Source organism: Poromitra crassiceps (genome assembly GCF_964638095.1).
Source record: "Poromitra crassiceps genome assembly, chromosome: 3".
Lineage (NCBI taxonomy): Eukaryota > Metazoa > Chordata > Actinopteri > Beryciformes > Melamphaidae > Poromitra > Poromitra crassiceps.
The window spans coordinates 29,035,606-29,055,477 of NC_139625.1; the positions used below are offsets into that span (position 1 = coordinate 29,035,606).

The 19,872-nt window shown below is 42.0% G+C and overlaps 2 protein-coding genes across 5 annotated transcripts; one reads left to right on the forward strand and one right to left on the reverse strand.

The window, feature by feature from the left end:
• Positions 1-1,232: 1,232 nt before the first annotated feature.
• On the reverse strand, positions 1,233-6,986 carry pcmtl (l-isoaspartyl protein carboxyl methyltransferase, like). Its single transcript, XM_083632662.1, has 9 exons — positions 6,931-6,986; positions 6,240-6,375; positions 5,828-5,932; positions 5,625-5,656; positions 4,993-5,097; positions 4,698-4,818; positions 4,447-4,532; positions 3,061-3,230; positions 1,233-2,853 (listed from the first exon to the last, which is right to left on the reverse strand). The coding sequence occupies exons 2-9, from the start codon at positions 6,355-6,357 to the stop codon at positions 2,841-2,843; spliced, it is 750 nt and encodes a 249-aa protein (XP_083488788.1). The 5' UTR covers positions 6,358-6,375; positions 6,931-6,986; the 3' UTR covers positions 1,233-2,840.
• A 115-nt stretch (positions 6,987-7,101) lies between these two features.
• ccdc32 (coiled-coil domain containing 32) lies at positions 7,102-16,377 on the forward strand. Of its 4 annotated transcripts, XM_083633455.1 has the most exons (5): positions 7,112-7,210; positions 7,397-7,489; positions 8,586-8,846; positions 11,431-11,584; positions 15,695-16,377. In XM_083633455.1, the coding sequence occupies exons 2-5, from the start codon at positions 7,465-7,467 to the stop codon at positions 15,888-15,890; spliced, it is 636 nt and encodes a 211-aa protein (XP_083489581.1). In that variant the 5' UTR covers positions 7,112-7,210; positions 7,397-7,464; the 3' UTR covers positions 15,891-16,377. The 4 variants fall into 4 exon arrangements, with proteins under 4 accessions (XP_083489582.1, XP_083489581.1, XP_083489583.1 ...); XM_083633456.1 differs by lacking the exon at positions 7,397-7,489 and having other exon boundaries at positions 7,102-7,210; XM_083633457.1 differs by lacking the exon at positions 7,397-7,489 and having other exon boundaries at positions 7,135-7,210; positions 8,513-8,846.
• The last annotated feature ends 3,495 nt before the right edge of the window (positions 16,378-19,872 follow it).

Below are 19,872 nucleotides of genomic sequence, written 5' to 3' on the forward strand. Positions count from 1 at the left end.
AGGTCAAATCCATTCTAGCATGGGCCCTGAACCATACAGTTAGCTTAGCTGTGAGCTTTTATCCTTCCATTTGTCCATTGTCTAGGCCAGTGGTTCTCAAGCTTTTTCAGGTCAAGGACCCCTAAACTGAAACAAATTAGACCACGGACCCCTAGTTAATAAGATTTTGTCCCAGCGCCCCCATAAGTCATACATTTTGACAATGTGTTACTTATGGATGGAATTAGAGTGAAAATAAATTACCACCCTTTTTGCTGGGAACCCCCTACAGGACCACTGGGGGGGTCCCCAGTTTGAGAACCACTGGTCAAGGCATTTGTAGTACAATGGCTGTTGTGTATAATGTGTTGGTTTCTGTCACCCTCTAGTGGTCAGAAAAAATTGCTTACTGCTGCTCTCTATGTGCCTGCCCCCTTTCAAGTGAGTTTGTATCAAAAAAACATATTGGGGGGGGGGGGGGGGGGTAATTAAAAATAAATTGGAGGAAAATGTGGCTGTTACATTCAGAATCTGTACACATACACAATGTCTTCATGTGCACTTTTCTTGCCCTACAAGCAATTTCACACTGAAATGGGTTTTTGTGTCACTTATTCTGGGATTGTAATATTGTTGCCAAATGTAGGGATGATTTGATTACCATACTTTCTATTACAATTTGACAGTCTAAGTGACCGTTCACACCATATGCCGAAGCAATGCTCAACCTATGCTGGTTAAGCCCTTGTTCACACAGGATGCCGAATGTAAGCAGAACTGAAGCTTGAAGCAGGCACAAGCTGAACGTACACATTACCGTTCACACAAGACGCCTTCTCTTTTCCTCTCAGCGCCTACTCTCGCACCCTGAAGCCACCCACAACTCCCATTGACTTCATGCCTGGCTTCACGCGTCACGCTTGGAAAATCGGCATCAATCCTGAGTGATCGCTTCAGCGTGAGCGTGGCTTCGGCAAGGCGTCAGCGTGGCACGCGGGTGGTGTGAACGGCTTCGCTTGTTAACAAGGACGCCTAAATGAAACTTGTGGGTTCAGCATAGGTAGAGCTGCAGGTTGAGCGTTGCTTCGGCGTACTGTGTGAACGGGCTAAGCGTCAGCTCAGCTTGAGCCTGCCTCAAGCTTCAGTTCTGCGTATGTTAAGCGCCAGGTGTGAACAAAGGCTAGCAGGTCATGTGACTCAAGTCTACACCTCTGATTAGATATCAGCATTTACATAGATTTTGGTTTGGGGTTTAGCGCCTCTTTAATTGAAAATCAATGAAAACAGCTGATCACACACACACACAAAATCAATGACCCGAAGCTCCAATTTCAGATTGCTAAACACGCTCTTGGCTTTTTCTTAACCACATAAGAAAGACAGGAGGCCGGACTGTGGCTGGAATAAACCATTACAGCATCCTGACCACTGGCTTCATTCAAACAATATTAAAAAGACATGTCTTTGTACAGTAACACTAGCAGGATGGGATACAGTAACAGTTGGAAAGGGAATGTGTCATTTGGCGTAGTACTGTTCACTAGATGCAGTAAAACCTAATTATTATACAACTGGAGAACAAACAAAATCATTTGGGATTGATGTAAACAACCAATTAAACTGAAAAACAATTACAGAGAAAAACCCTCCTTAGTTTTTGTACAGCTACTTCCATGCATCTGAGATTAATAGAAGAAAATTGACATTGTTGCTGCCAAATAAAGATAAACATCTAGCGCTCAGTGTGTCCAACAGCTTACAGAGGTTACAGCACCATTTGAAAAATAGAACAGTGATGTATAAAAAATGGATCAGCACTGCAATTATACAGCGGCTGTTCTGTCATCACATCATCATGAAACTAGATGATAGTGGGCGTGCTCTGTAGGGGTGAAAGATAATGTTACATCAAGTTTAACAAATTTGTAACGTTATGATTAAGTTCTAAAATGTTTAACATTACGACTGACACATTTAAATTTTAACGGTTTTGTTTATTTTAATTCATTTCTCGCCTATGGACATGCTCTGTAGCGGCGTGCTCTGTACTGGCTCCGCCTGGAGCTGGACTCTTCTCTTCTGGCTAGCACTAGAGGTCCTTCTTTTGCAGATGCCCAATGATGACGTTTATGTAGTCCAATGTTATTAGACCCTCTCATTGCCTGTGTGCAAATGGTTGCCCATGGATTTTATAGAGAAGAAAAACACGTGTATTGGGTTTTATTAATAAATTATTAATGTACAATTAATTTCAGTTGTGTTTCAAAAATTAAGTACCTCAAATCAATATCCATCCATCCAAGTTGCTCTCCTGTTTTTCTTTTTCTTTTACTGGTTAACAGTGGTTAACACAAATTACATATTTGAATCAAAATAAGTGAATGCATAACAATAAAACAGAACTTAGTTTGGTAATTTGCTCAACTTATATTACATTTCATTGGCTTGTACTGAAACTTGGGTTTGTATTTTTTGTATAACTGCATTCATAACCGAATCATTGATTACATTTGAATTTTTCCACAACCATCCAGAAACGACCGCTTTTTAAGCTGTAATTGCCATGTCTTCTCTTTGCTCAACTTCAAAGAGCTCCCCAACCCACACACAATATTGTGAATCCTGACTGCATGGTCATCAGGAGATAGTTCAGTATTAGCCATCAGTCAGTCAGTTACTCACTCTTTTAGCACTACAGGAAGACAAGCTGGTCAGGCAAACAGAGCAAGACTCTCCTTGCATGTTGCTAGGTGACAATCCAGTGGAGCAGGTGGCCTCTAGACTGGAGCTCTATGAAACCATGAAGCACCAGAAGAGCCGCAGCACCAGCGCCACCTCCTGCAGGGGCAACCACACTGCAGTCAGAGCTCACCACTGGGAAGAGAAGGACAGCAGGGGAATCATAAGGGAAAAGCTGTATGCCATGTCACTAAGGATTGAACCAAGACCAAGTTATTGACAACAATGCAGGTTTTTGTCATTACATACAATTTCTAAGCAAAGAAGAGTGTGCTTTTCTTTTCTTTTCATTCCCTGATGTTGGTGTAGGAATGACAGATTAAAGGTGGATTTGAGCAATACCCGGGCCACTGGCGCCTCTTGTCAGTTAGGGGAACATAGATCACTCCCATCAAAGCTTTCTTGAGGAAGGTTCCGTCGCTCTGCCGATCGTACTGTTCCAGGACCTGGCTGCCACCGTCTGGACCCACTGGCAGAACCAGCCGCCCTCCCGGCTTCAGCTGCTCCAGGAGCTTCAACAGTGATGCAGGTAAAAGAGGGCAGATAGCAGAAGATACGTTATACATGAAGGGATTATACTGTTCAAGGGGCTCACTCAGTCAGGGTTGAGACACTTCTAACTTCATCAGAGTTTACACAGCATTTGAGAAAATCAATCTTTATAAATCATATCTCTTGTTTACTGAGTGGGATCTGCTGAAGAAAGTAAATGTACAGTGCTGCCATATAATATAGGAATATGTTCTTGACCTCCATCCATTATATAAGTGAATCTTCAGATTCAGATTTCTTTTATTCACACACACTTGAAAAAATATACATCTTGAAAAATGAAGGAAAACCAGAGTGTGCAAATGGGAACCCCGAGGAAGCTTGCAGAGCTTTTGGTGGGGACCCACAAGAAACATAAATTATGACATTAAATAAACAATTATCATACAATACAGAACAGACAAAACAAACAAAACAAAACAAGACAGGGTACTGGCCTAATACCCCCACAACGTATAATACAAAACATAAGACAGACAAGACAATTCCCAGTCAGTTTCAATTCAAATATGTGGCAAGTAGTTGTTTCTTCAAAAAAAATGAAAAGAGGAGACAGAGTGTGACATTTTTATGCTTTCATCGAGCTCGTTCCAGATCTGCGGGCCCCTACACGCAACACCAAGACTGCTACATTTCAATTTCCTAGGTTTACCAAGGATTCAATGTTTTTTCCTGGTGTTGTGTGCGTGCAGAGGCAAGCAGACTGGAACGAGCTCACATAGACGAGGGTTCAAATTGTGTGTAACCTGGTACATCAGACAAGCATTCTGTAGATAGTTGTACTCAATAAGGCGTAAAAGACTATATTCAGACCATGATAGGGCTCGGATGATTTTTTTTTTAGTATCTGTAGCTGTTTCAAGTGTGTAGGATAGGTGTTGCACCATATGACATTGCAGTAGTTCAAGTGAGGCTCAAAAAGTGTTTTGTATAAAGTAAGAAGTGCAGAGAGAGGAAGGAAGTGTCGGAATTTAAAAAACAAACTAACGTATTTGGACAATTTTTTACACAGACCATCAATGTGACTTTTAAAATTCAAAAGTTCATCTAAGACAACCCCAGACAACCCCCATCTTCCAACCCATTTTGTGAGAAGGAAAAAGTCCAATAATTCCACGTACTCTATCCTAATCGATTTCATTCTATTTTATAAGTCAAAACCATATGTGTCCTTACAGCCTTAGGAAGTGTAGCAGCAGCTGCTCCAACATGAATGGCGTCATATGGCGCTCCGTCTGGGTAGCCCAGCCTTCCATCCCCCACTGTGGAGAGATGTAGACTTTTACACTATTATGTAATTGGCTTTATGTCACCACAAAGATTGCATCATGATGAGGACCGGAACAGTTTGTCCATCCAAATTCAATATGATTGGTGCCAAAAGATGATTTGACACAACTTGCCCTCCTTGATGCCACCTGACTCACCTACAAGTTTGATGCGTCCAGAGGAGAGCAGTTCTGGGTCGTCAGATTGCACATTTTTCACTGACATCTGGACCAGTTCATCAATATGTTCAATGCCAACCACTTTACCACTGGCCCCCACCTACACACAGCACAAACATGCACTTTACCACTGGCCCCCACCTACACACAGCACAAACATGCAACCATTGTACTTCATCATTACTTGTGCAGTAACATGGTCAGATGTCAAGAGTAAATATCAAGTCAGTAATATCTTTATTGTAAGAAACATATAAAAGATTATAGAACTTACCATCCTTGCCAAGCAGGCAGTGAGATAGCCACTTCCTGAACCCACATCCAATGCCGATGCCCCTTCTGTTAGCTTGTCACTCAGCACCTCCAGAGCATGAGCATGCTGTCAGGACAGGCCATGGCCCATAAAAAAGACATATATATATACACACTTAGGGCAATCTCTGTTTGTTTCCATTTTTGTCCCACTGATGATGTCATAGGAGACATCACTGATGATGTCATCAGTGATGTCATAAGACTGATGTCATAAGAGCAAAATCATCTTATGAGATCACTGATGATGTCATAGGCACTGATGTAAACTTAACACACACACACACCCACCCGCGTTTGCGTCAATAGAGCAGGTGAGGCCATACAGCAGCCGAGGTGCGGGCGAGGCCGTGTAGCGGCTGAGCTGCATATGCAAGCTGCAGGGCCAGCTCGTCGAGCTGCAGAGCGGGCGAGCCCACGCAGCCGGCGAGCCTAGGAATCGAACGCGCGACATGCCTAGTACATACATACATACATGCATACACGTGCGCACACACACGTACAGTACATATATACCTCAAGAGGTCTACTCACATCTCAAGATGTCTGTAATCAAATGTTATGTCATAGTCCAGTCTTTGATGTGTTACTCACCATGTGTGGTGCACTTATTGTTGCCCTGTAGCCTGTGATAAGAGATAAACATCAACAGTGGCACAAAATGTCACTTTTACTGTAAGTGATTACTGAATAGCTGCTCAATAAACTGCTGTCCAAAACAATGTTATCACTCAAATAACTGCTTTACTAGGTCAATAAGCATAATGTGTGTTTGTAAAGTGTGACTGAACAGATACCTATGGACTGAGGAGAGTCTGCATAAGGGTAGTCTCTGGAGTACAGTCCTCTGTCTGTAGCCAGCAAGGCATCAAACACTCTGTCGCTGTGGATCACCCCATGATCTGAGGGAGGAAAGAGGGAACGATTACGCCAAACTGAATTGGCCTATCCTCTGGAATTAGTGCAGGGTGAACTCTGCATCCCAGATGACATCTACAATACCACATAGACAAACATGATCTACAATACCACATAGACAAACATTACACATCACATAAAAGTGTTCTTAATCTATGAGGATGCACTAATTAGTGCATGCTTTTTGGATGTATATATGATAATGAAAGCATTACCTTAAGTTAAGATACAGTAAGTTCAGGAAACCTATTGTACAAAATAGTTCAAGTCCCTGATATTAGGCTACTCTACCCCTCAGCCGGCTGATGAGTTCTGGATGTGTTTTGCCACTGGACATCCACGCCATGGTCCGGGACAGCAGCACACCCATAGGGACTACCACCACTGCCAGAGGGAACACTGCTCGCATCTCCTACACTGGATCTCCCTGTAACGTTTAGTGAGATGATCAGCGTATGTGACACACACACACACACACACACACACACACACACACACACACACACACACACACACACACACACACACACACACACACACACACACACACACACACACACACACACACACACACACACACACACACACACACACACACACACACACACACACACACAGCCTGACAGGCTGTGAGAGCAATAATTTACAGGTTCATATCTTCCATATGGCATGGGAGGTAATAGGTTGTTGGCCAGTTGTAAGGTTGTCAATGATGTCAGACAAAAAGAGTAGGTGCACTGAAAATGAACTTGGCCGGGCAAATTATTCACTTATTAAATAGAACTTGACTAAAACAATTTGGCAGAAAGCTGATCCAGCTTCTGATCTTCAGTCAAGGTTGGTGTGACACGACTAAGCTAGCTAACGTTCTACTACTATGAACAGTCAATATCAGCGAGCAACTGTCGTTAATATTATTGTAACTCGTCAGTCAATGCTCACAAATACAATAAAAAAACACGGGTCAGTAAAGTGTATTTACCTTGGTATTTTACCACCGTAGGTCCCTGCAGGGACTTCCTGGTCCCTCAGCTCTGCTGGCCAGTAAGATGCGCATTTTACCACACGGAACTGCAGAGATCCAATCACAGCTCCAAACAATTTGATGGGTGGTTACAGTGTCCAATCATAGCACTCAAAACAAGGAAGCTGTCTGACTGACGCTCGTCAAAAAGATCATGGACACGCTGTAGCCAGGCAAATCTTTATTCTTTGATAACTTGATATATCGTTGCAAATAACCTCTGGACTTTTTCATACAGGTAAGATATTGTGATAAAACTTTTGCAATGACGAATTGCTTTCAAATTTATTAAAACGCATACGGTTAGTCAGAAGTGGGTTAGCCACAATGTTAGCTAAGATAAGTTAGCTTGGTGTATGATTAAACATAGCCAGTGATGTAAAGTATGTTAGGGTGTAACCATACGGTGTAACTTACCTTGCAGGGCAAGGAGAGTGATTCCGTAAAGGACTCTATACGAGGGATCAGCGTGACGTCACCTGACACCCAGAAATGCGGAACCCCGCGGCAGTTAATAGTATGAGTTGTGTCAATCAAACGTTAATATCTCAAAAACTATACATTACATCGCTTATATTTTGACATTCTGAGTGAGAACAGAAGTAGCTCAAGAGTTTGATGTATAATATATGCATGTCGTGTTAAAGTTGTGTGAACTGGTGCAGTTTTAAAAATGTAAACAGAGTTAACTGGCTAGAGTCAGCCACTTGGGCTCCATAGGGTTCCATTGCCGTTGCCACCCAGTGACGCGGTTTGTTTACCAAAATGCTGCTCCTGATCCCTCTATTGTTTAATTCCAAATATTACCTTTAGCTAAATCATTTGCAGAGGTGCAGCCTATATGATCTTTCAGTTAAACTGAATATAGTCATAATTTAAAGTCTCTTATAGACAGCCATCATTCATGTAACTTCTGAATACTGCACTGATACTACTGTACTATGTCAGTATGTGTCTGTTTGTCTGGAGTTGTAAGGTTGCTCCGATTGCCTCCAAAACCTGCCAAAACACTGTTCAGGGGTCTGGCATGAGTTTGGTGGAACAGAAAGAAAAGCCATTGTGTAAGGTCAGTGATGAGCAATTGTGATGTCGTCAGTGATGTCACTTTGCAATTGTGATGTAATCAGTGATGTCATTTGAGCACTTGTGATGTCATCAGTGAGCTCATCTGAAATCAAGCAGTAGAATGGGCAAATATTACTGGCCCATTTTTGGGTGAACTATATTATGTATGTAAGAGTAGTCATGTCACTGTTTATAACACAGGGCGTTTATCCATTACTGGACAGGCCACTTATTTTTTTTTGTCATAAATTAAGAGTATACCCACTTCTCCAGGCACCACTACACCACTGACTTTAGCCCATTTTTGATTGCGTTCGGTGTATTCCACTGTGTAGCATCGACATGGAATCGATTTTCTTCTGTCTTTTATCCAAGACTCATGACCCTGTCCATTGGCTTTTTCAGGTTGTGTAGTCTTAAAGCCTGTCATAGACAAGAGTAAAATTGATATAGCATCTGATCTGTCTTAACCCAGGCAGTCACTGCACCATCTGATCTGTGTTAACCCACCAGGCAGTCACTACACCATCTGATCTGTGTTAACCCAGGCAGTCACTGCACCAGAATGATTGACGATTTTGAGACTCACGAGGCCCGGTCCAGTGGAGAACTGTGGTCCGCGATCTGCTCCAGCCTGCCAGAAGGCCAGGGGGAGACAGCAGCTGAAGAAAACACTCCATTCATAGACTCTTTCCAGCCAGCAGCACGAGTGGGAGTGCAGTGCAATGGACACTCAAATGGGATGTCAAGTTTGTCTGGCACCAAATGGGAACCCATGGAGGATTCTGAGATCTACATAGCCAGTTTAGGTATTGGTCTCTGTCCCCTCTCCTCCGTCTGTCTCTGCACCTCTCTCTCTCTGACTCGAAACCTTCTGTCCCATTCTTTTACATTGATTAAGTTGTACTGTTTGGGCCTTTTCACCATCAGCCATTTTCTGTCTAAAAGGCAGGAAGTAACACAGGGGCAAGGCTTGCTTAATGAGGGTTTTGGAACTTCTAATCCATTTAGGTGCTCCAGTGCCGGGGCCCTCGTTAATGTTTTGCTTGCACATGTGTTACTTCTTGTCTTTTAGACACAAAATGGCTGAGGTGAAAAAGGTGGATAGAGGAATATTGGGAGGATGTAGATAGCAGGGCTCCAGACTAACTTTTTACCTTGGGTGCAGTGGTGCACTGGTGCACTACTTTTTCATTTAGGTGCACCCAAAATTTTACACCGCGACTTTTGCCGCCGCCAAATACATTTTAAGCTTTACCTTTTTTGTCAGTTCCCACATTGGTAATTTCTTAACACATTGTGTAAATGACTCTAAACAGGAATAAAGCTGCCACACTGTTACCCGAGTGCAGCGAATGCCTTTTTTGTTGCATTTTTTCTTTTTCTTCTTTAAAAAAAAAAATCTGTGTAACACATTCAGCTCAACAGCCTAAACCCAGGTTTCAGATAGTACTCATGATCAATACTCCAATTGGAAAATGATCATGAAAAAATGAAACAGAATAATAAATTATAACAGATTCTATAGTCAGGGCCCTATACAAGACATGCAACAAATTGTAATAGTTATATTCAGATTGATTCAGTCGATCTGAATAGCTTAATAACTATAACGTTATTGTATTGTAACTTGTGCATGCGTAATTTGAAGAGACGTCCTCCTTTTTTTTAGAATGTCTGAAATGATGAATCAATGAATTGGGCACAATCCCAGTGTCAAGATTACTGTAGGTTGGATTGACGTCTAACCCGCTTTTCTTCAAGAGGGATTTGACACTTACCACCACTGTTATACTGTATGTGGTGGAAATGAGCCATTATACTTTGTAAATGGCAGCTCCTCTTTGCCTATATATAATAAGCCACGTTAAATTTGATAATCATTTCAGCCTCCAGCTCTGTCTGCTGCTGCTGCCTGGTGCTGAAACGCTGCGGGGATGGGAGTGGCTGGGCCTGCCACACACCTGTCACAGCATGTGATGTGTTTTTGGGAGGAATTGTGTTGCTTCAATGACTCGATTCGGTACGCCGTCGCTGTCACGAAAAAACAATCTATAGTTCTCTTCATTTATGAGGTATGGCGTTGCTGGAGGAGGAGTGGGCTGGGCACGTTTCACACACGCAGAATCGTTTTCCCTGGCAGAGTGTTCCAATCTCTTGCCAATCAGAGCCAGAGCGGGGCGGGTTTGCACAGAATGGACATCCTTTGCCATTTAATAGGAATATGATGAGGATGATCTGAGCGAATCAGACAGAGCGGGGCGGATCTTTGCAAAAGCACATGCCAAAGCACATGGCTTAGGAGGGGGGAAAAAGACGCTATAAATTCCAGGGTGCACTGGTGCTGCGTGTTCTAAAAATATTGACACGCACTGGCCGAATTTAAGGTGGGAAAATGCATGTATTTACACGCAATCTGGAGCCCTGAGATAGGCATTCTAGGGCAGTGATTCCCAACCTGTGGTCCGCGGCCCCCTGGTGGGCCGCGAAGGTATTGCAAGTGGGCCGCCAAATCATTTCCAAAAAAGTATGATTTTTGAAAAAAAAAAATTTTTTTTTTTTCATTTTTTTTTGAAAGATTTTGAAAAATCATACTTGAAAAAGTAGGATTTTTGTTTCTTTGATGTTATTGCTTTTGCTTGAATTGAAGTTTCATCTTTACATCATCTTTATATTGGGTTTGTGTTTATTTGTAACCCTATCGATTTAATGGGCTTTCTTCTGATATTTGGATTTTGTTTGGATCTGATATTGGATGTCAAATTGTTATGAGAATGCATTTTTCCATTGTTGAAGGATACCGTTATTTATTAATCATTTGTTAATTAGCCTGTTACAGACAGCCCCTTGCTTGTCATTTCTGACATCTGTGTGGTGCTGATGGACAGCTCCTTGAATGATTGGTATGTGTGTGTGTGTGTGTGTGTGTGTGTGTGTGTGTGTGTGTGTGTGTGTGTGTGTGTGCGTGTGTGTGTGTATGTGTGTGTGTGTGTGGACAGCTCCTTGAAAACTGTAATACTGAAGGTGTTGCAACATGTTACAGGTGCTGTGTTAGTGACTGTGGAGCTTCCAACATGTTTCTCCTGTATTCAGTTCAGTCCTTTATGTTCAATTTTCAATAAAAAAGTGCTCTGAGAACGCATTATATGGCCTTTGTATTTATGGGGTCGGAGGTGGGCCGCGAACATTTTTGAGAGATAAAAGTGGGCCCTGAGTTGGAAAAGGTTGGGAACCACTGTTCTAGGGGTTGTATATTTGTCCCTCACCCTCCAGAAAACCAATCAGAAGTGTGGATATTGGATAATAATGCCTTCTTTATTAATCTGAATTGTCTCATTCATTGAAAGACTGTTAAAGATGACTGTTAAAGATGTTGTCTATATTTTGCTTTAGAGAACCGTCTGAAGAAACTGAAGGGCCAGTCCAGTGATGTGACCTCCAGGGAGATGCTGCGCTCCCTGTCTCAAGCCAAGAAAGAGTGCTGGGACAGATTTCTGCACGACGCCCAGACCTCAGAGCTCTTCCAGGGCAGCGACATGGATGAGAGGTGGGGGGTGGGCCGCGTTTTACTATTATGTCAGACCCTATTGTCAGGACAAAGGCAAGAAGTAGAAGGTCTGCTTATGCTGTCATGCTTCAGTCTTTTTATGACTCCGCCGGCGATAGCCAGGCCGGAGGCATTATGGATCCGGGTTGTCCGATGTTCGTTAACGCAATATCTGAGATCGAAGTGATTAGATTTGGGTAATCAAAGGTAAAAGGTCAAGGTCACTGTGACCTCTCAAATGCCACTTTCAAGCTTCAAGATAAAAAAGAGAGGTAGCTGTCCAATATGGTTGCAGGGAGTTCCTCAGGTGTTGAAGGCAGCAAAAAAAGAGAAGACATCCGAGGCACTCTGAGTTATATTAAAAAGCCTTTATTCTACAGGGATACCAACGCGTTTCGACTCAAAGAGTCTTCATCAGGGTAATGAAAGCAATCACATAGAGGTGCTGCATTTAAAGCCCACTGAGGGGTCATGTGGTGGAGTCACATGGGAGTGATGTAACAACCCCTTTAAAGGAGACACCAGAGGATATGATTGTACATAGAGTCAAAATGGGAGACAGAAGAAAATACAAAAAACATGGAAAAAGTGTCTTTCCTAATTTAACAGGAAGAGGTCACGTAACAAGGTCACACTTTTCATATTAAAAACAATGGCATTGAGTCACAAAAAGATGCATGGATCAATGACACAACACAGTGATTTGAGTCATGAATGCATGATTCTATAAATCACAAATAGGGCACAACAGTTTAAATCACAGTAAAGTTAAGGCATCTGTTGAAGGCACAGAACAGTTAAGGCATCATAGTTTAAAGCACAGCACAGTTAAGGCATCATGGTTTAAAAACAACAGCACAGTTAAGGCATCATAGTTTAAAGGCACAGCACAGTTAAGGCAGAAAAAGTTGGAAAAAAATATTTTAGAGAAACGGTGAGAAATCATTGTCCTCATTCAGGCCAGGGAAGGTGGTAGCTCTAAGGGTATCCAAAACGTCTCACGTTTGAGCAAGTGTTTCAGTCTGTCACCTCCTCTCGCGTTTCTGGGGATGACCTCTAGGACCATGACCCTCAGAGTGTCAGGACTGGTGTGGCCTGCAGTTTTGTAGTGTTGAGCCATATGGTATAGGGGGTTGTTGGTCCGAATTGCGTACTTGTCTTCCGCCAGTCTCTCCCTCAGCTTGCGCTTGGTACGGCCGATGTAGGACCCGCAATCGCATTCAAGTCTGTAGACCCCAAGCGTAGTATTACAATTTGCAAAGCTCCGACATTGAAAAATCCTGTGGTTGAAGATGTCCACAAAAGTGTTAAATCTCTCTTTATATTATTGCAATGACTGCATGAGCCACACCTGTATGTGCCGGTTGGTTTTGGGAACCAGGTGGTGGGTCTGGGGCCTGGTTGGTGACTCCTCACCAGGCTGTCTCTGTGTTGGTGCCCTTCTGAAAGAGAAGGCAGGAGGCTCTGGAAAGGCTGCGCTGAGGGAGGGGTCACTCAATAGAATGTCCCAGTTTTTTGTGATGATGTGTCTGATGTCATAGGCCATGTTGCTGTACTGTGTAGTGAAATAGATTCTAGGTGGCTGTTGTTCTCGTGGTCTCTTGTTCAGAAGTTCATTCCTGTCCAGAGACTGAGCTCTAGTAAGAGCTGTAGAGAGGGTCTTTTTGTTGTAACCCCTCTCTGTAAATCTACAATGCATATCTCTGGCTTGGTGTTCAAAATCACTTTCAGTGTCACAGATCCGTCTGAGTCTCTGGAACTGGCAATATGGGATGTTTGAAATTAGGCTTTTTGGGTAGAAACTGTCCGCCATCAGAATGGTATTTCTGTCACTACTTTTTCTATATATTGATGTGTGCAGACAGCCATGTTGGTCAACTGAGATTAGGGGTGGGAATCACCAGATGCCCACGATACGATACTAAAACGATACTAGAGTCATGATACGATAGTATTGCGATATCGCCGATATTGCGATATATTGAATATTGCGATATATTGAATATTGAATATTGCAATATTTCGATATATTGTCTAACTCCTTTTCCTACCTTTTCCTTGACCTCACTGGAAGTAAAACATGCAGTGTTTTTTTGTTTTGTTTTGTTTTTGCCCAAAATGTAGGCTACATTATTAAGCTTCTCTGGACTCAATACGCCACTGCAGGTGCGGACTGCAACATCGGGCGCTTCGGGCAGATGCCCGGTGGCCTGGCATGGCATGGCCTGCAATATATATATATCTTTTTATATCGATACTTGGCATCCAAATATCGATACAATATCGTCAGGCAAAATATCGCGATACTATGGTGTATCGATTTCCCCCCCCACCCCTAACTGAGATGGTCAACATGATTCTATAAATCACAAATAGGGCACAACATAGTTTAAATCACAGTAAAGTTAAGGCAACTGTTGAAGGCACAGCACAGTTAAGGCATCATAGTTTAAAGCACAGCACAGTTAATGGTTTAAAAACAACATTTTTGTCACTACTTTTTCTATATATTGATGTGTGCAGACAGCCATGTTGGTCAACTGAGATTTTTAAATCCAAGAAATGTATCTCTGTGTTACTGTATTCTAGGCTGAGTTTGATGTTGGGGCCACTTTCAAGCTTGTTAACATATCTCAGGAACGCCTTGATGGAATTTCTTCACATTTGCCTCAAACATCCACTTGGAGTCAAGGAGGAACTGATTAGATTTTGGTGGTCAAAGTTCAAGGTCACTGTGACCTCACGACCGCTCGTTTCATGCTTGTTAACGCAATCTCTCAGGAACTCCTTGATGGACTTTTGTCAAATTTACCTCAAACCTCCACTTGGACTCAAGGATGAACTGGTTAGATTTAGGTGGTTAAAGGTCAAAGTTCAAGGTCGCTGTGACCTCACGAACCCTATTTCCAAGCTCTTTAACACGATATCTCAGGAACACTTTGACGGAATTTCTTCCAATTTGGCTCAAACGTCGACTTGCACGCAAGGATGAACTGATTAGCTTTTGGTGATCAAAGGTCAAGATCACTGTGACCTCTCGAACGCCATTTTCAAGCTTGTTAACGCGATATCTCAGGAACACCTTGATGGAATTTCTTCGAATTTGCCTCAAACATCCACTTGGAGTCAAGGATGAACTGATTCGATTTTGGTGGTCAAAGTTCAAGGTCACTGTGACCTCACAACCACTCGTTTCTTGCTCGTTAACGTGATATCTCAAGAACACCTTGACGGAATTGCTTAAAATTTGCCTCGAACCTCCACTTGGACTCAAGGATGAACTGATTAGATTTTGGTGGTCAAAGGGCAAGCTCACTGTGATCTCACGAACGCCATTTTCAAGCTCGGTAACGCCATATCTCATTAACACCTTGACGGAATTCCTTCACATTTGGCTCAAACGTCAAAGTCTGGACAGACGTGGATGTCGACTGCTCACTTGATGGCGGAGGCATATATCCACAGTGCGGTCGTTCTAGTTTAATTTAGTCTTAGTCCTGTGTCATACTGTATGTCCTTGTTAGTTTTTATCATATGTAGTCAACCTGATTCTGTTTTCGTTATGCTTCCGCCGGCGATAGCCAGGCCGGAGGCATTATGCATTCGGGTTGTCCGTCCGTCCATCCGATGATTGTTAACGCGATATCTGAGAAACGCCTTGACGGAATTTCGTCAAATTTGCCTCATACGTCGACTTGGACTCAAGGATGAACTGATTCGATTGTGTCCTCACAAACTCCCTCTGTTATTCCAGATATATATATACTAATATATATATACCGGTATGTATGTATGTATGTATATATATATATATATATATATACATTATATATATATATATATATATATATATACACATTATATATATATATATATATATATATATATATATATATATAATGCAGATGTCGAGTAAGAATAGCACTGATTCGCCTTTTCTGTACACCCAGTCAGTTTTACACACACACACACACACACACACACACACACACACACACACACACACACACACACACACACACACACACACACACACACACACACAGCATTAAATCAAATCAGTTTCCTCATCTCCATGCCCTTATCTTCTCGTATATCTTCCCTCCCCAGCGCTCTTGAACACTTGAAGAGGTGGTTGATCCCAGAGAAGGTGGCCATCAGTGCAGAGGAGCTGGAATATCTACTGAGGCCTCAGAACAGGGAACCAGCTGACGGAGCCGCTGTCCCGGACCCACCCAGCGGAAAGGAAGCGGAGGGAGAGACGCACAACTCTGAGGAGGATGACTCTCACAACCCAGAGAAATGAGCAGTTTGGAGTCTATTTAGCAAGTGTTACAAAATGTTAATTCAGAGCGGTGTTATGTCATGTCGGTTATTTGGCCAAAGCTTTTGTCTGCAATGGTCAAAGAAGAAATTACAGCTTGTCATCACCCAGCAACTGTTAAGTTTTTTATTCAGTCGGTCGTATCCGTTCATCTTTTTACCCATGTCACCATACAGAATAGATATATAATATTTAGCTGTCTGGTCTGTCTAGTAGCTCCCAATCTGTAACTGTTTGTAATATTGTGAATGTTTCTTCACCTCAAACGCATCTTCAGTTTTTAATGAATAAGGACCACATTGAGTATCATGTTGTAACTAATGCATTATGTAACGGAAACACAGTATTTGTCCTTGTTTTTTTTATGGTGATATGTAGAGTTGAGGTACTACATGTAAATGAAAAATCGTGTAACATGATGTGAGATCCTTGTTTTTGCCATGTTGATTTTACACATGAAATTTTACCCATGGTTCAATAAAATTAGATATTTGATTAAGTTAAAACGTCCCACTTAAATCTGTATTTCTATATTTAGCTAATTGCAGCTGAAGCACAAGTGCAGTTGAAGTGTAAGTTAATGTGCACAATATAGACCCTTCTCACGGGGGCCATTTTGGGTCGAAAAGGCAGGGTATACACAGGTGCAAGCAAAACACTAATGAGGCTTTCCAAATTCCAATCATGGAAGTTGGAAACCCTCATTAATGTTTTGCTTGCACCTGTGTTTCCCCTGCCTTTTTTACCCAAAATGGCCCCCGTGAGAAGGGTCTATTGTGAGGTAGTAGTAGCATATTATGTGTGTGCCTGAGATGCTCACAAGTTATTTTTTGCAAGTCCAAGTCAAGTCTCAAGACTTTGAGGGGCAAGTCCAAGTCAAGTCTCAAGTCTGATGAGCGTTCTGTCATCTGCTGGATGCCATCCAGTCTGCTTAGAACCCTGCATAGGTATATCTAAGGAATTCAAAGAGTATGAACTGTATACTGGCGGGTGACTTGCCTGGCTGGTTCCTCATGGTCCCCATGCGTGGGACCCCATGCCCCAGGTATTAAATCGGCTGGGATCCAGTAGATCTGGATGCTGATTGATCTGTGTGAGGCCAGCAAATAGGTTGTCAAGTCAGGGAGTGGTGTGTGTGTGTGTGTGTGTGTGGTGAACAGGCCATTGTTCAGAGGGCATAACGAGAAAAGCTCTGTTCCATCTGTGAGCTTCTGTCAGCTGTTTTTACTCTGATGGGTTTGGCTCCAGTTTGGATCTCGTTATCAGTTTCTCATCTTGCTGCTGATTCCTCTGATCCATGTCCACTGCCAGGGCTATAGACCATGTGCTAAACTGAGGGACTGCAGGTTACACTTCAAGTCTTCAAGTCTTGGCAAGTGGCACACCCATAAACTGAGGACCCAGAGGGAGATGTTTCAAGGGTGTAATTGATGTGCAGATGATTGAATGGCAAATTATGACAATGGTTTTATGATGGGCTTTTACATATTTAACAACCTTTTCTCTAGTGGCAAATACATAAGAAGTTACCCTGGCTCAGCAGTCAAATCACCTGGCCTAATGGACAAGGTGTATGATTTTGCATCAGAAGACTGAGGGTGTTAGTCCCTTTATGGTAAACCTTCTAGTTCAGCAATTCCAGAAGTTTCTTTTAGAGCTTCAGGCATTATACTGTGTGATTGGTAGTAGTTGTCAGTTTGTGACATGGTTTTTCCACGAAAAAGGTGCACATAATGCGTAAAAACTGGGGAAGTGCGAGACGAGAGAGACAAACAACGTTACATCATATTTGTCTGTCATGCATTAAAATTAAAGTAACTAGCCTGAAAATGTATATTTTATTATTATTTATAATAATTATTATTATTTATATTTATTTTATTTACCAGATATAGTACAAGCTATCAGTTCATAATAAATATGGTGTTGCCTTATAGCCCTGATCTGTGCCATTGTTTGAAATACACAATCAGATCGCATTTTCTTGTGAAAGTTACCTGCTTCACAATCAAACCATTTGACACATCAACAGAGTGGCCTGCCCTGATCACACATGTAATGACCATTTCTGAAAGTATTTCTGAAAGGCCGACTATGCCACCATGTGGACGAGAAGTATTACTACAGCTGTCGACTTGGCCAAGGTTATTTTGCCAATCAAACCACATTTCAGCCTAAAAAAGAAATTGCACACACATACTTTCAAACTCATATATTATTTATTACAATTAAATAGTTTTCTTATATTACAGAGGTCCATTTGAAACCATACAAATAATCTGTGCTGTGATTAATAGTTCCAAGATATTCCCAAAAATCCATGCAAAGAATATGAACTTAAAGTCACATCAGAGGAACAAATGGTTAGGTATCATTTTTGTACACCTGGGAATGAACTGAAATCGATGTTTCAATACCTTTCTCTCTCTTTTTGGTACAAATAATTTGTTGTGGTTATTCAAGATGAAACCAGCATCATCCGACAAAAATAAAAAGGCATTTAGAAGGTGCATTAAAACAACAGTAACTACTTTGTCATTCCCTCCATGGAAAAAGCTTGGAATATAGGTTAATGGGACCAGGCACAGAGGGCCATGTAAGACATAGTAAGTATCACACATCTTGATTAAACACAATTAGTTTGTTGAGTGATTCCTAAGGCCGCTATATGTAAGTGGTTTCCAACTCTGGTCCAGAACACCGACAGTAAGGGGATTTTCAAATGCAGATCCAAATCAAACCGAATGCAGTGTACTAAACCCTATTCTACCACGCTGTGTTGTGCTGTGTGGGCTGTACATCCACCATCCATCCATAGTCAATACATTGATTCAGCCAATGGAAAAGGTTTGTTATAGTTTTGCTAGAGACTGATAACCTTTGGTTTACTGAGAAGGCCGATTCAGACAGCAGGGTTGGAGTCCATTCCTTTACATTTCAGCCATGGAAATGACCAAATCTCCATCATTCAATAATGGAATGGATAAAGGAGGCGTTTTCCAAAATAAAATATTTATCCATTATTGAATTCTAATGAAACTCCACTTTCTGACCTAACAAGATTCAGAATGAACCGCTCCCACCCTTTGTACAGGCAGTAAAGCAGAAGTAGGCAGGATGTCGGTATATTTCAAGTTTGATCCGAACCTGGGCAGACATTTGTCAACATAGGAGTGCTGATTGAGGACCAGTTTTGCCATTCAGATCATATAAGAGAAGGTCAAGGGACCTCAAGGATCAGCGAACCTGGATCAGCACTCCAAGAAGCTTGACAAACCCGGGCAGAGATTTCCGATCAACATTTGTAAAATGAAAGGCTGGGAATGTTCAGTAAGGCAGCAGGAACAAGGGCACAGGCTGATGGTAAGGTAGGTTCAAATCATCGTATGATCAGGTGGTGAAGGGAGAAGAGGCTAAGCTTGACCTTCTGAGGAAAGGTGAAAGAATTGAGGGGAAGTGACGAGGAGAATGACAAGCTGGGACAGGCCGAGGGACGTTTTGGTCCTGCAGATCAGCTTCTCTGGTCGCTTGTTAGCAGATCTAGTTCAAACTGTATCTGAAATCCTTGTAAATACTCAGAGGATGTCCTTAAATGTTATTGGAGGGCTATGAAACTTTTGACTCTGTATTTAATAGGCTCCAGTGGGCAAGCAAGCTCCATCGGTCACAGGAAACTACAAGAATGGCTTTCTCTATTGCAAACGATTCGCACACTTTTGTTACTTCATCTTAAAGACAGTGCAGCTAGGGAGGAGCAACCTCTACCTCCTTTCTAAACAGGAAAGAGAGTCACTCTTCTAAAACTATTAATCTCTTTAAAATTATCATTTGAAAATAAATTATATGTTCTCAATACAGAAATAAATACATATCTTCTTTCAAACATAGGAATGAATCATCACCAAGCTAAATGCTACACTGAATACATTTCTCACCATCGCATCCATGAAGAAACAAGAATATA

Excerpts from the sequence above, each read along its gene's own strand:
- ccdc32 (XM_083633455.1), top strand. The coding sequence starts at position 7,465 with ATGCGGAACCCCGCGGCAGTTAATA. Across the intron at positions 7,490-8,585 it reads GAACCCCGCGGCAGTTAATA|GCAGTCACTGCACCAGAATG; the intron begins GTATGAGTTGTG and ends GTGTTAACCCAG. Across the intron at positions 11,585-15,694 it reads GGCAGCGACATGGATGAGAG|CGCTCTTGAACACTTGAAGA; the intron begins GTGGGGGGTGGG and ends TTCCCTCCCCAG.
- pcmtl (XM_083632662.1), bottom strand. The coding sequence starts at position 6,357 with ATGCGAGCAGTGTTCCCTCTGGCAGTGGTGGTAGTCCCTATGGGTGTG. Across the intron at positions 4,819-4,992 it reads CTGCCTGCTTGGCAAGGATG|GTGGGGGCCAGTGGTAAAGT; the intron begins GTAAGTTCTATA and ends TGCTGTGTGTAG. Across the intron at positions 4,533-4,697 it reads TGGACGCATCAAACTTGTAG|TGGGGGATGGAAGGCTGGGC; the intron begins GTGAGTCAGGTG and ends ATCTCTCCACAG.